General features: G+C 48.7%; 1 protein-coding gene across 1 annotated transcript; it reads left to right on the top strand.

Moving 5' to 3' along the window:
- Positions 1-4466: 4466 nt before the first annotated feature.
- On the top strand, positions 4467-12519 carry LOC309345049 (uncharacterized protein). The gene is made up of 7 exons (XM_081868084.1): positions 4467-4754; positions 8430-8570; positions 9473-9631; positions 9951-10088; positions 10205-10387; positions 11643-11810; positions 12268-12519. Exons 1-7 carry the CDS (start codon positions 4673-4675, stop codon positions 12288-12290), a joined length of 894 nt encoding a protein of 297 aa, XP_081724210.1. The 5' UTR covers positions 4467-4672; the 3' UTR covers positions 12291-12519.
- The last annotated feature ends 3252 nt before the right edge of the window (positions 12520-15771 follow it).

Here is a 15771-nt window from a genome sequence, read left to right as displayed (position 1 = left end):
GTGGGGGGAGGGGGCATGGCCTGTCCTATTTCGCCGGCTAGCCCTCACGTTTTCCCACCCTCCCTCCCTTTAGGTAGGCTTTAGGTAGGTCTTTGACTTTGCTATGGACTTCGGTCTGTCGCCGCAAGGGGTATGGTAGGAATTTTTCCCAATTGGCAATTTATAGCCTTTTGGTTTTTCGCCTACCTTGTAGCAACTCGTCACAACTTTTGGGCATTGGCGGTAGGCATTGGTAAGAAGGGGTTAAGAGGATGTGTGTGGGGGAGAGGAACACCATCACCTCCCCCCAGTGAGCGAAGGGTGGTCCGTTAAAGGACTCTGGGGGGCGTGGCCCTGTCCGAAGCCTATGGAGGTGTGGGCCAAAGGCACGCCCCCCAGCGGTGACCTGGGGGAGCTCCTAGTCGACGTGCCTCGGCAGGAGGCTCCCCCGATAAGGTGTTAACCCTTCCCCGTGTCTCCAGCAAATGGGCTGGAGCCGGATAGTTGATAGGACCAATGCCTAAGCCAATGCCTCTCATTCCTGAATTCAATAAAGTTGTGGCCTAATTCGTCCAATTAACCTTAAATTATGGTGTCTCATGTCTTTATTTATCCTGGTGTGGGGTGGGAACTCGCCACGCAACTCTGCTTCCAGGATTTAAAGGTTGGGCTTGAGATAAGGTTTCATTTGGTGCCAGAGACAGTGTGGGGAGGGGAGCCTATGGTTATTTTTTCAAAGTTTTTCTTCTACATTTCTGATTTGGCAACTCTTCTTGGAATGAAAGGTTAAAACATAATATAAAAAGTGAGGGTGGGAGAAACTGGATTAATATTATGAAATTTAACACCAAACTGGAACTGTGTATGTGAAAGGAAAGGAATGGAATGGAGAGAGAGAGAGAAAGGACCATGTTGGAATATAGAACCAAACCACCCCCACTCTCCGTTATTTTCAAAGGAATGCGAAAGAGACTGAGACAATCTGGAATGTAACCTATCTGGAAAGATAGCTGACTATAATTTTTTCAGGTGAAAGGAGGAAAGGAGGCTGCCAGCTGCAAGGTCAGAGGTTTTCCTATTAATCATTGGCAGTTTGGAATCAGACTGCTCTTCCCAGGTTGGGGGAAAATGGTGAGTTTATTTGTTGGAACAGAGGGATCTCTAACAAGCTCTTGAATCACAGGATGAAGCTACGCAGAGGCTTCTGGGAAACTGTGAGACAACTGCTTCCCCTGAGTCATGATGGGAAAGAATGAAGGACAAACATCATACTGTATATGGTTGGGAAATATCATGGGGGGGGGGGGAATTACCACACGCAGGAAAGGACAAGGATTACAGACTGAGTACCTCACTTGAAACTTTATGTTGCTTAACATATTAACATGAACTGAAACCATAAGATTGTAGCTGTTATACAAGGAATTGCTATCTTGAAGGGAGTGTAATTGAAATTATTAGGATTTTGGAACTCACAAAAAAACCACCAAAAAACGAAAAGGGGAACCCATCAAAACTAGCATGTGAGGAGGCCAGTTTAACTAAATTGTGTGTCAAAACAAAAAATTCCTTCCAGTAGCACCTTAAAGACCAACTAAGTCAGTTCTAGGTATGAGTTTTCGTGTGCATGCACACTTCTTCAGATACACTGAAGCAGAAGTTTCCAGACCCTTCTATATAGTGAGAAGGTGGGGAGGGGTATTACTCAGAAGGGTGGTGGGAATGGGTGATTGGCAGATAGCTGTGATGAGCCTGTTGACGACTCTTAACGACTGCAATAGGTCTTACAGGAAAAAGCAAGGGGTGAGAAGGTGAAAAAAGGCTTTGTCATGTATAATGAGATAAGAATCCAATGTCTTTGTTCAGACCAGGTCTCTCCATGGTTTTAAGTTTGGTAATAAGTTGCAATTCAGCAGCTTCTCTTTCCAGTCTATTTCTGAAATTCCTTTGTAATAGAACAGCTACTTTGAGATCTTGTATAGAATGTCCTGGGAGATTGAAGTGTTCTCCTACTGGAGAACCCACCTTCTCCCCACCTTCTCACTATATAGAAGGGTCTGGTGACTTCTGTTTCAGTGTATCTGAACAAGTGTGCATGCACACGAAAGCTCATACCTAGAACTAACTTAGTTGATCTTTAAGGTGCTACTGGAAGGAATTTTTTGTTTTGACTATGGCAGACAACACGGCTACCTATCTGTAACTAAATTGTGTGTGTGTGTGTGTGTGTGTGTGTGTGTGTATAAACAATATGGTTTTAATAATTGTATTAACTAGATAAAATTGGCAGTTATAATGAGGCTGCTATTGGAACAATTCTGGAAAATCAATAAAAAATATTAAGACTGGTGGCAGCTGCAAGCATTCTTGAATAATGCCGAATATTTGGGCCCATTCCAACCTGGGTTCAGGCGGTCTGATGGATGACCTCTGCAGAGAGCAGGACGGGGGAATCATAAAAAGTAGGGTTAGAAAGGACCTGAGGGTCATCTATTCCAACCCCCTGTAGTGCAGAAATGCTGCCTTGCTCCTGCTTCTAGATCTCTCTTTGGCTTTTGTTTCCATTGACCACGTGGAACAGTTCTAGGGGGTCTTAATAGGTCCCAAGCTTAACATGAGTCAACACTGTGATGCAGGAAGAGGAAAAGGCTAATGCTATTCTAAACTGCATCAACAGAAGTGCACTATCCAAAGAGTTTTGGGAAATGCTTCTTTGTTGCACAAGATAAGAATGGAAAAGCGCCAGGAGGGCTCTAACTACAGAGCTTCCTGGCACACCTGAGCACAGGTAGAGCCAGCTGATAAGAGCTGCCACGTCCTCTGTTTGAACCAGACTTGCTGCCTCCATCCTTGAGGTGCCATGAATCACCCTTAGGGACCATTCTTCCCTCGGGGAAGGCTGGAGGCTGAGGAAAGCGTGAAGGTGTGATCCTGTCTGGGGATCTGGGTGGGAGGGGCTCTTGCAGGCTCACAGGTGTATCATAAGGAAACCAGGGGGAGCAGAGGAGGAACTGTTCTCCAGACAGCTCTCTAGGTGGAGAGTGTCGTAGGAACCCCCCCCAATCATTCAGTTTGTACGAACGCCACCCACACACCCACACACCCACACACCCACACACCCACACCCCCCATACGCTACGCTTCAGTTATAAATTCATAGAAAATCAACCATACATCGGTTTTGCACTGTTCCACTTTTATTTTACTCATGAAGGAAGGACCACAAAATGGGGAAGATTTGATACAGGGCAGCCATAATCCCTTGAGCATACCAGCACATCCACAGGAGCCCTGCCCAGTTGCTATGCCAACCCTGATGGTCCTAGACAGAAGACCATCAAGGTCACAAAGAACTTGCATATGGGAGCGGATTCAGCACAGACTGGAACAAAGGACAATGATCAGCTCTTCCCTCTGGGGGCAGGAAACTGCCAGCTTCCCTTTGCCCTCTGGAAATAACTCATGTGGAGGGGGAAAGGGGGAACCAGCCAGGTGACAGGACACTCCGATTACCACCACAACTCCTCCCTCAACCCCTCCTTTTTGTGATGTATCAGTGATGTAGTTGTGATGTAGTTTTAGGGGTGTAGTTTGGGGGATTAGTAACTAATAAAAGTTGGGGTCTTCTTTTGTTCTAGACTTCCATCTTGCTTCATCTTGTTGTGGGTGGGAGTCCTTTCGCAACAGTTTCCAATAAAGGCCAAACCTACTGGCTGATGTTTGGCTCCAAATTATCCTGGTTGCTGTCTTTGTTTTTTGTCCAAGGGAGCCCTCGGATTTCTCCGTTAACAAGAGTACTAGAAAGCAGAGTTCATTGAGACTTGTGCTTTTTAACTTTTTCACAAACAATCCAAAGATGGGATGAGCAGTGAGGTGGCCCAGATTGCTGAGGATACTAAATAGTTCAGGTTGCTTTAGCTGCTTTGTGATCGTTTGTTGCAAAACCTTCTTAGAAAGAAAAGAATGTCCACTCTGTCCCACGTACTGTCCTGACCTCTGTCCCTTCTTCCTTCACCACCTTCTTTGGGAATCCCCTATTGAACCTGTTTTCTGAGATATAAGTGAAACATGGGCTGGGCAGTAGACTTGGCTTGTCCACCATGGGGTGGGGTGGCCTCCTCCTCCTTGTGGGGCTCCTTGCTCTCTGGGGTCAACTGACACCCGCCTCCAGCCAGTATCCAGGTAAGCACTTTCTCCTCCTTCTCCCAGTTCAGCTCTGTTCCCACCTCACCTGGAACCTATTCTCATAAAAGCAGCCCAGGTGGGCAATGACATCCACATTGGAGAGGTGAATACACCTGTCTCCTGCAGCCAAGAGCCCTTTCCCCTTTGGCACGGCTGATGCCCTCTTTCTGAATGCCCCAGGCACAAGCCCACCCAGACTCAAGGTCTCCCTTGGTGCTTGGAAGCTCCTGGAGGCAGCTCCTCATTTCTGCTATCTTTTGCATTTTGATAACAGAAAGGCCACGCCCAGGACTCAGCAGAGTCATCGCCTGCCTACGAATGGGGTGCTGGCTTGGAAAGGTTCCTCTCCAGTCACTCAGATTCTCCAGCCTTTCCCAACCAATCCATTCCTTTCTGCTTTCTGTTCATTCTGGGTGGAGCTGAGAGATTTCCAAATGTGCTGTCAGTTCCTTCTGCATGGGATATAAAGCCTCCTGGGTGCAGGCAGGGGACTCAGTCCTGCTTTGCCATGAAGTCCATCGGCCTCTGCCTGGTTGCGCTCCTTGCCTTCTGGGGTGAGCTGGGACCTGTGTCTGGTCAGATGCCTCCAGGTGAGTGTCTCCTTGGACTCCCTTGTCCCAATCTCCATCTTTCTATTTTTTTTTTATAATATTTTTATTAAGTTTATAAAGTACAGAAAAAAGAAATAGAGACATAGATAGAAAAATACAATAGAAAGATTAAAAATTTCCATAATCCTTTTTTCCATCTATTGGACTTTCCCCTCCAAACCCTGCATTCTCTGTAATACAAAGTATCAGCAATTTGTTAACTTATTTCCAGACTTATTGTATCTTTCATTTTATCATGTTTCCTAATTTCAAAGCTGTTGTAATCCAAATCTTATATGTTTTAACTTAAACATAATAAAGTTATTTCATTATTCCACCTTTAACTTCTTGTACCTTAATTTCCATTTCATTAATTTACCAATGCTGAAGCAAGAGTTTCTTCAATCTCCATCTTTCTAAGCCCCCATGGGAAACACTCTCTAAGGCAGCCTCCCTCTGAATTGGCCGCAATTCCCATGAGCCTCTGCATCTTCTGGCTGTGCTGGGAGGTGGAGTCTGGTGGGCACCAAGTTGAGAAACCCCTCATGGGTAGCTGAAAGAGTCCTGATTTCCAGCATCCACCAACTGAGCTGGCGTTGTGTCCTCATGAGGGATCCTTCGGCCAGGTTTCTCCCACTCCTTCCTAGCAGGTCAGATAACATCTTCTGTTCCTCCCTCTCCTGGGAGGAGCCATCGCTCACTCCCTGCTCTTGGCTGGAGGAGTCCTGGCAGGCAGGCATCAGATCTGGCCCTGGGACGTCATGGTTGAAGTTTGGATCTGCTTGCTAGAGAGAGGCGTCCCCCCCCCCCCACAGGCTGATTCAGCACTCAGTCTCCCTCTGCTCCTGTGACACACGTGGTGGGAAGCTGAGAGAAGGAGGGGAGACCCCACATGGTGTGTCCATGCCCCTGTGGCAAGCTGGGCTCCCTTTCTGCTTCCTGGGACAGGTGGACACCTATGTATATTGGCAGTTACCTGGCTTGGGTTGTCCCTTTTTATTGATGCTGTTGCATTTTGATGTTTCTTTGTATCTGAATTTGTAGTTTGTTTGTTTGTTTGTTTGTTTGTTTGTTTGTTTGTTTGTTTGATAAAACATTTCACAGTGGTTTACATCAATATAAAGACATAAAACCAGGCAATATGATAATTAAAAGTTGAAAAGTTGAAAGCAAGAAAACAAATTAGAAACAAACACCAGCAGACCATTGTGGGGGAAAATATTCTCAATTGACTGTACAGGCCTGGAAGAATAGAAAAGTTTTCAGCAGGTGTTTAGATGTTGGCACAGAAGGCTCCTGCTGAGTCTCCAGTGGCAGGGAGTTCCAGAGGAGTGGGCCAATGACAACTTGGTTGTTGTCAAAGAAGCCTCAGCAACCCAAGGGATGACCAAGGATGCTCCTGCAGATGATTTCAGTGATCGAGCTGGAATATCAGGGTTCAGGTGATCCCTGAGGGATCCTGGACCCTGAGGGATCCTGGACCCGAGTAATACAGGGAGCTTGAACCTGGTTCCACAGCAGATGGCATCTTCATGGCTCAGCTTCCAGAGCTGGTTGAAGAAGCAACTCTTTTATCTGGCTTTTTGACACTTGAGATGTGTGTGTTTTAGGACCCACCTGGTTTTTATGATTGCAAGTTGTTTTAGACTGTTTATAAGACTGTGCTTTAATTTTTCAACCTGTAATTAATCAAGAGGTCATTAACAAACAATAACTATAATTATACCTCTTCTGTGACGGTAAAGTCCGGCCCCTCTGAGATCGAATAAATGACGTTAGAGGTGCAAGGGTGGAAATGTTAGCTCTGTGCAAAGAACTGGAGAGAGCAAGTTTGAGGGTGTGTAGGATCCTCGGCTTGTCATTTCTAGCTGTCCTCCTCACTCAGGCACCTCTGTGGAAAGGTTGCCCACAACCTTTCAGCAGTTGGGACCGTTTGTTACAAAACCTGGTCCGGGGGGGGGGGGGAGAGAATTTTCTCTCTGTCCTGCTCTCCGCTTTCACCATCCTCCTGAGCTTGCTGTGATTCTGCAATATAAGGGAGCAGACCAGGTTGGGCAGCTGACTCTCCACTTAGCCTGCCGCACCATGAAGTCTGGTGCTCTTGTGATCCTTGTGGGGCTCCTCTCCCTCTGGGCTGAGCTGACACCCGCCTCTGTTCAGAGGCTTCCAGGTAAGCGATCCTGTCTCCTCTCTCCTTACAGGCACCTGCGTCAAAAGCATTTCTCTAGCAATCATTTGTTGTTGAGAGAAGTGCAGTCATGAAAATTCCTTCAGGAAGCTGGGGAAGCTCAGGGGAACAGCACTTGAGTTGCATGCAGAAGGTGTGGGGTTTCATTCCCCACTGGGAATGCTGAAATTCAGTGAGAGGGGGGCATTCTGCCGCTCTGCTGTGCCACTGGACACCTCCCACCAGCCAAGGTGCCACTGGATTCTCCCTCTTGCCAAGGTGTTCCTTATATAATTTGCTCCCCTTCCCAGCAATGAGACTTTGCCAGGGCTTCTATGAATAAATGGGTTGAGGGGTGTGTGTGTATGTATGCAAACACACATTTGGTGTGTGTGTGTGTGTGTGTGTGTGTGTGTGCCAGACTGGGTCTTTGACCCGGGTGACAGAAAGCCTAGCTTTGACCCTTTCTTGTGGAGTGTTCCTTCAGCACGTGAGGCCAGCACCAGCAACAGCAGCAGTGGGCACTCAGCTCCCAGGCAGGTCTTGACCACAGCAAGCACAAGAAAGACCAAAGCAGCCTGCCACTTGTCTGTCCATTCCCAACACCAAGGGCTGGTGGACTCCCTGGCTGGGCTCCCTCACCCACCTGCTTACTCTGAGGCCGCCTCAGTTCCTGGCAACCAGCATCCCCTGGCCAGCCCCAGACGCACCCTTTGCCTGTGGAGCTTATAGCCAGGGCTGCTGCAATAAACAGCTGTGCAAGCCTTTGGGAGGCAGAGACACAAGAGGGAGGGAAGGAAAGAGAGAGAGAGAGGCCAGTGTTGTCCATCATTCAAGGCACCCTAGGGTGCCACAACACACTGGTTGAAAACCACTGCCCTAAGTCAATGATTCAGCTCTCCTGTTCAGAAGAACAGGGAATCAGAATCTCCGTATTTTTGTGGGTGTAACTTGCTTCAAACTGCTTTTAATGTTTTGTTTTAAGGATGTAATGTTTCCTAGGACCTTAGGTTGAAGAGCAGGTAACTAATGAAAAGGGATTCCCAATCCACATTAAGATGAGGTGAGGACATTGCCTCAGAAATGCCAGCCCTTTTCTGACACCCCCTCCCCGCTGTGGCCAAGAGCTGCATCCCTTGTGAGCAGCAGACTTGAGGGGTGCAGATTTGGTGCCACCTGCTGGGCTTCTGAGGCAGGGCAGGAGGAAAACTTGCCTTTGCAACCCAGACCCACTTTCAGGTAAGCTGCAGGAGAGACTTAAGGACACACACCTTGTACCTAGAAGCAAGCCCCGCCCATCTCCCAGGAAATGATGAAGATACGAACAGGATGCTGGCATAGAGAAGACAATAGCTTGATCCTGCAAGCTGCTCTTACATTCTTTTTTTAAGCGGCAGAAACTTTCGATTTTCACAGCGGCGAGGAGTTGAAATGCCTTCATTTCCAGCACCGATGAAGGGCTTAGTAATCCATCTCTCTCTCCCTCTTTCTCTCTTTCTCCATTACAGGGAAGCCTGGCACCTGTCCTACTCTGATCCAAAACAATGACACCCAGTGCGGCCAGTTCTGCTCCTGGGACAACAGCTGCCCAGGGAGCGAGCGCTGCTGCCAGACCGGCTGTGGGCAACAGTGCATGCTCCCACGTGAGGGTAAGCAGAGGGGCATCAGCCCCTCTTTTTTTGGGGGGGGGGAGGAATGAAGTCAGGAACCTCCTATCTGCCTCACCTTCTGACTGAAACGTGCTCTTGATCAGCCACCCATGCAAACAGGGTTTGGGTGCATATCCTGGCTGGACCCATGTAGGCTTTAATGCTGTAGTTCAGAGTCAGGCAAGAGGCATTGCGGTGCAGCCTCCCACCTGCCATGGTGTGGCTTGTCCAGACATGGCAACTGACCTCCACCTGGCGCACTGCCAGCAGGGTCCAAGCAACAGGTGGGAGGCAGGCTGTGCACAGCCTCAGTCCAGAGACTCACCTGCTCCCAGGTGTGCTAGCAGGTCAGGTCAGGGGGACCCCATTCATTTCAGGGGAAGAGGAACTGGCTCCTTTCCTTCAAGTATTAATGGTTTTTTTAAAAAAAGAAAAAGAAAACAGACCTATTCATTTATTAAATGTCTATACAGCCCTTCATCCGAAGATCACAGTGCAGTTCAGAAGGACTGACAAAGAACCAAAAACATGCATCAATTCAAAGCTGAATTACCTCAGTTGTGTAAAGATTGAAGTAAACACTTAATTCCATGATTTGCAAATTAAATTATTAGTTCATCTTCTTACTTAACTTGTGCAGCCAGGTAGCTGTCGGTCCTAGACAAGATTTCAGCTGAAGAAAATACATTCAGAAAATGTTGGGAATGCACTCAGTGTTGGCTTGTGGCCCCACAAATACTTCTGAATACCAGTCATGGCAAACACAGGAGGGGAGAAAGTGTTCTTGTGCTCAGATCCCTTTCGGTCATCTGCCTGGCCACTGTGAGAACAGGACACTGGACCAGATGGGTCACTGGCCTGATCCAGCAGATGCTCTTCTTAGGTTCTCCTTTCCTCCCCAGTCTACCCTGGATACTGCCCCAGGCTAAGCCCCCAGCCAGGCCAGGCTGCGAACTGCTCTGCGATTTGCAACAATGACCAGGACTGTGGCTCAGTCAACTTGCCACGCAAGAAGTGCTGCAGCAATGGGTGCGGGAAGACTTGCCAAGTGGCTGAAGAAGGTATCTCTTGGATGCGGGAGATATGGGGACCTGGTGGGGAGGGGAGTTGGGTGCACATGTGTGTGGCTGGCAGAGGACTCTGCCAAGAAAGAGGTGCTGGGGCTCACTCAAAGAGTCTCCTCTCCCTCATGCCAAGCTGTGTGGTGGCAGCGGCTGCCAGTGGTAGGAGCATAGGAGGGGAAATGAACTCTGCACATGCTCAGGAGTTTATTTCCTCTTGATGATATCCTCACACGTTCCAGAGTGAGTCCTGGCATTCAAAACAAAATTCCATCTCACTACTGACTGCTGTCTCCTCCTCTCCATCTCCTTTTTCCAGAGCACCCTGGCGTGTGCCCCAGAAGGGAACTGGTGCACACCTTTGCCCCCTGCAATGACACCTGCAGAGACGACCGAGACTGCCCCCTCACCCAGAAGTGCTGCTTCACTATGTGCAGCCGGGGCTGCCTGGACTCAGGTACTGGCAAAACCCCTGGCCCCTTCCCCGCTCCCACCTCTCTTCTCTGGGCACCTAAGTGCCCTGGAGACTGAGAACATCTCCTCATGGACCTCCATCCATTCTGTCTCCAACAGTTCGCAGTGACAGATGCCAGTTGCCGCCCAAAACTGGACGATGTTTAGCAGCCTTCCGCCGTTACTACTACAACCCATCACAGAAGAAGTGTGTCTTGTTCACCTATGGTGGCTGTGAGGGTAACAGCAACAACTTCGAGACAAAAGAGGCATGTGAGGCAGCCTGCGGGAAAATCAGCCCAGGTACCAAGTTTGGGACCCACCAGAACTTCATATTCATGGCTGCATTGATTGTGTTTATATATCCCCTTGTCCTTCAAGGAGCTGAACTTCCCCTTCTTCATTTAACCCCAACAACAACCCTGTGAGGTAGGCTAAGCTCAGAGGAAGCCACTGGCCCAAGGTCACCCAGTGAGCTTCATGGCTGAGTGGGGATTTGAACCCGCATCTTTCTCAGGTCCTAGTTCAACACTCTGACCACCAGGCAAGGCAGTAGAGCCCCTCTGGGAAGGCGGGCAACCCCACCCATGAAGCTGGCCAGAAGGGGTCCAGAGTTCTGGGAAGATTGGGTCCACTGCTCTGTTCTTGACTTTATGTTTCAGAAAATTGAGGGGACGGAGCGGTTGGGATTTCTTAGCTGGACAGAGGCTGGAAGCCACAGGAAGGAAGAGGGCTGCTCTTGTGCTCGGATCCTGCTTGCTGATTTCCAAAAGCATCTGGCTGGCCCTGCGAAAACAGCATGGTGGACCAGATGGGCCATTGGCCTGATCCAGGAGCCTCACCTTATGTTCTTCTTAATATTATCACTTTGTGCCATAATCTTTGTATGGACATTTTGGATTGGAGCAATTTGAAATTTCAAGATAAGAGATGGTATCTGAAATAGGACACTAAAACTTTGGATTCAAAATCCAGCGGTGGGGAGCCTTGTAAGAATGAAGGTGGCCTTAGAAATTCTGACACCCCAATTTCAAAGTCCTTCTCTGGGAGGTGGAAATGACAGTTTGGCAGCTGTGGTGTATTTGACGCGTTGCCTTCAGGATTCATTAAAAGAGGACGACACTCCTTGCAAATCCCCAGAATAAGGAGGAGTCATGTAGTAGCTCCATGTTCGGTGATAAGCCACCTTTGCCATAGGGAGACTCCTAGTTTGTGCCCAAAATCATATGTTTTTGCAGATCTTGGAAGGAGGGTTTGGGGTTGGAGCATTTGGCAAAGGGTTGAGAGGCGAGAGGGCTGCAAAGGTTTGAGCCAGCGGCCACAAGGAGGTCCCCAGATTCAGTCCCTGAGCTGGGCTGGCCCAAATAGCCCAGGTGCAATTCCTCTCTGCCTGGAAGGAGAAGGGTCTGTGATTCCTTCCCTCTGTTGGTGGTGGGGGGCTCTTATAGAGGAATGCATGCAGGGAACATACATAAAGTTGGAATTAAAAACTCTTGACACCTTCCTGCCCTAAGAAAAACCTCTCTGCTTCCTCTTTCTCCCCCTTCTGTGGCCTCAGAGGTCTGCAAGCTGCCAAAGGACCCTGGTCCATGTGAGGGTTATTCACAATTTTACTACTACAACTCAGCCACCAGGAAGTGTGAGACATTTGTCTATGGGCTCTGCGGGGGGAATGGCAATCGGTTTCCCACCAAACTGGAGTGCATGATGGTCTGTGGGCAAACAGGTAAGATTCTTGTCTCCATGTGTGTCTGCGCTTCTTTGTCTATCTGTCTCTAAATATTTATAAGTGTGCATGTGGAGGGCAGGGGGCAGACTGTGGAGGTCCACAGGCTTCTCTCTTGGCTGCCCTGCTGGCCTCATCCTGCCCTATTCATGGGTGAGTTTACCAATGGCTTCAAGAAAGGAGCTTCTGATTTCTGGCAGTGAGAGCTTTTCATCAGTGAAATGGTCTCCCTTGGGAGGTGGTGAAATCTCCTCCTTTAGAGGTTTATAAGCAGGGTTTGGCTGTCTGTCTGTGAGGAATGTGGTTCCTTCTTTAAGGGGGTTGGGCTAGATGACCCTTGGGGGTCCCTTTCAACTCTACAATTGCATGATTCTGTCATTGCTGATGCCTGCCCTAAGGGCCAGTGCTCAATGACTTGGCTGCCTCCCCCTTGACTCTTTTTCTTTTCTTCCCCCAGAAAACTCCACTGAGGAGGACTGAGTCTCTCAACCTGATCACCCTGTCTGAGAGGACCCCAACCCCAGAACAGACATCAGTGTGTTGCCATGCCCCCTCCTTATATCTCTGGGGAGGCTGCTGTGGGAACCTCTATCCCCAAATAAAACCTGAGCTTTCTGGCATGTGCTGAGTCTGGTTCTTGCATCGCATGACATGAGGCCTCCAGAGGAGCCCCACATCCGCTGCTGCCCCAGAGGGCGGAGAGCATCTCTCAAAGCCCCTCAGCTGCTGGGCTGGGGAGATTTGGGCTTGGGGCCTGGAATTGAAGAGGATAATCAGTGTTTCTCAAACCTTTTTGGGTCACTGCCCCCTTGGTTCCATAAACTCATCCCCAGTTCCCCCTTACAGTATTCAGAGCAGGCTCGAGTTGGATCATCAGAGAAAAGGCTTTGGCCAAGATATTGAAAGAAAACAGCAGCCAGGAGGCCTGATCTTTATTGTTGTACCAAAACCTCAACCTACAATCTAAAGGAAGCAGAGAGACGCCCCAATCAATGGGTGCTCCCGCTTTAAGAGGTTTCTCAAAGTTACCCACATATGTCATAAACATGTCATGGAACAGGAGTGATGTCTGTGCAGAAACCTGATGCCCTGTCACTCAAAATAACCTGCATTCTTGTTCCGAAGTAAAACAAAAGGAAGTGTAAATACCAGTCTGAAGCTGGTTTCGATTGCTTGTTCACACTTTTCATTGACAGCTGCAGTACCAGCGTAGCCTGTTAGGGTTAGCTATGGTGCTTCTGATTGGGCAAGTAACCAGATGGCTGAGCAAATAACAGCTCCTGATTGGTCAGCTAATTTTTGAACAGGGAAAAGAATGGGAAGATAAAAGATAATAACGAAAGGAAGGGATAGTGGCAATTTTCAGGTAGCACAAGTAATTGTGCCTTTGTTCAAACTATATAGGTTAATTAAATCAGCCAAACGGATGAACCTGATCCAAGGATGCCAGCTTTTCAAGGTTTGATAGTCATTTGCACCTCCAGCATTCCCTGCCACCCCAGCTAATTCCCCACGAGGGGGCGCTGCCATGCAATAATAATAATAATAATAATAATAATAATAATAATAATAATAATTTATACCCTGCCCATCTGGCTGGGTTTCCCCAGCCGCTCTTGGCAGCTTCAACAGAATATTCAAAACACAATAAAACATCAAACATTAAAAGCTACACTAAACAGGGCTGCCTTCAGATGTCTTTAGATAGTTGTTTATTTCCTTGACATCTGGGGGGAGGGCGTTCCACAGGGTGGGTGCCACCACCAAGAAGGCCCTCTGCCTGGTTTCCTGTAACCTCACTTCTTGCAGTGAGGGAACCACCAGAAGACCCTCGGCACAACAGCAACAATTCTATCTCTTCTGATCAAGGAAAGCCTGACTTCCCTGCAATCAAATAAATCATGTTAAAGATGGACATAGGAGCCAAATATTTGAATGCCCCCCTTCACAGTCGATGGGCATTGGCATTCAGATGGTGTGCATGCCCCGTGCCACGTGGTGGATTATGCAGGGCGGAGCTCATTCCACTTGGCAGCCCTGCAGAATGCCAGGGTGGAAAGGCTGCCTCTGGGCGAAGCAGTGGAGAGGGCCAAGTCGGGGGTGGGCTCCCTTGGCCCCCTCCTTTGGAATGGAGGAGCATCTTCCACTGGCAAGAACAACATGCCCTGGTCCAGCCAGGTCTGAGTCTCACAGACCCCAGAGAGGGAGACCCAGAAAGGGGTTTGTGGAGGAAGGAGGGTCTCTCCAACCGGAGCGCAACCATCCCTTTCTCTCTGCTGATGGTACAGCTGGGAACCTCAAGGAAAGGCATACTGGCTTGCAGAATCTAAGCCAAGAAGCCCCTTCTTCCTTGGGGAGGGCGGTGTCATTTCAAGCAACTTCAATTTCCCCTGGTCCAGCCAGTTCAGAGGGACACAGGCTGAGCACTTCAGTGAGTGAGGAAAACACCAGAAAAGGGGCTTGGGAGAGGAAGGAGGGTCTCTGCCACCAGAGCTCCACCATGGATGTAGCCAAGGGAGGACAGGTTGGGAATTGCCCCCCAAAGAAATAAAAATCAATAAAATAACTAACTGAGGTTCTGCCCACACCTAAGATAAATCCTGGCTATGCCCATGGGCTCCACCATCCCTTTCTCTCTGCTGATGGTACAGCTGGGAACCCCATGGAAGGGCATCCTGGCTTGCAGAATCTAAGCCAAGAACCCCCTTCTTCCTTGGGGAGGGCGGTGTCATTTCAAGAAATCCATCTTCTGTGGAAATGTTATCTACATCTTTGCAGCTGTTGGGATGGTTTGTTACAAAACCTTGTGGGCAGGTGGGTGTGGGGAGAGGCTCCCCTCTGTCCTGCCCAGCACTTTCGCCATCTTCCTGGGCCGGCTGTGATTCAGCAATCCTGGGCAATGCAAGGCAGCAGGCAGGCTGGACAGGGGACTCACCGCTTAGCCTGACCCACCATGAAGTCTGGTGCTCTTGTGCTCCTTGTGGGGCTCCTCGCCCTCTGGGTTGAGCTGACACTTGCCTCTGGTCGGAATCATAAGACAAGGAAGATCTGTCCTGATTTGACTGTGGGATGTTTGCACATACTCCCATTTTCCTTCACCCATCACACACTATTCAATGCCTTTCCCTGTTACTTCTCAAACTGCAAAAATCTGATACTATTTTAAAGTGGAGTCCTTGTGCTAAGGTCACAGAGCCAATTAATCCAGTTTAAGCGTGCAAACCTAAAGTTCAGGTATGTGGTTGTGCCCTTGGGACTGACCCAGAAACTCCAGTGGATGCAGAATTCCATGGCGAGGCTCCTTACGGGGTCCTTGCCATGGGATCACATTCATCCAGTGCTTTACCAGCTACACTGGTGGAGTCCAGGGTCAGGTTTAAGGTGCTCGTTTTAACCTTTAAAGCCCTATACGGCCTAGGACCCTCGTACATACGGGACCGCCTCTCCTGGTATGTCCCGCAGAGGACCTTACAGTCTTCAAACAAAAACATCTTGGAGATCTCTGTCACCAGAGACCAGGGCCCTGTGGGACTTGACATCTTTCCGCAGGGACTGCAAGACGGAGCTTTTCCACCAGGCCTTTGGCCAACGCACAGTCTGACCCTCCCCTTTGGTAATCCTCACAGAACTCTAGCCCAATGGTTGCCATTAATTTGATTTTGAAATGATTTTAAAATGAATTGATTTTAGAATGTTGTGTTACTTTTATTGTTGTTAACCGCTCTGAGCCCAGCTTCGGCTGGGGAGGGCAGGATATAAATAAAATTATTATTATTATTATTATTATTATTATTATTATTATTATTATTATTATTATTCCCTTCCACGCCCCAGGCTCAAATCTTAGCAATGCAGCAGCTCAGGGGCTTTGAGAGATGTTTTTTCCCCTCTGGGGCAGCAGCGGATGTGGGGCGCCTCTTGACACCTGATCTCATGCAACACAAAAGCCAGACTCAGAAGA

This window comes from Podarcis erhardii, assembly GCF_964252035.2.
Source record: "Podarcis erhardii genome assembly, chromosome: 6".
Taxonomy (NCBI): Eukaryota; Metazoa; Chordata; class Lepidosauria; order Squamata; family Lacertidae; genus Podarcis; species Podarcis erhardii.
Note: the sequence above shows the minus strand (reverse complement) of the source record. Positions and strands in the feature narration are given on the sequence as shown.

Coding starts and splice junctions, on each gene's coding strand:
- LOC309345049 (XM_081868084.1), top strand. CDS start 4,673: ATGAAGTCCATCGGCCTCTGCCTGGTTGCGCTCCTTGCCTTCTGGGGT. Junction 8,571..9,472: donor GTGCATGCTCCCACGTGAGG/GTAAGCAGAGGG, acceptor TTTCCTCCCCAG/TCTACCCTGGATACTGCCCC. Junction 9,632..9,950: donor TTGCCAAGTGGCTGAAGAAG/GTATCTCTTGGA, acceptor TCCTTTTTCCAG/AGCACCCTGGCGTGTGCCCC.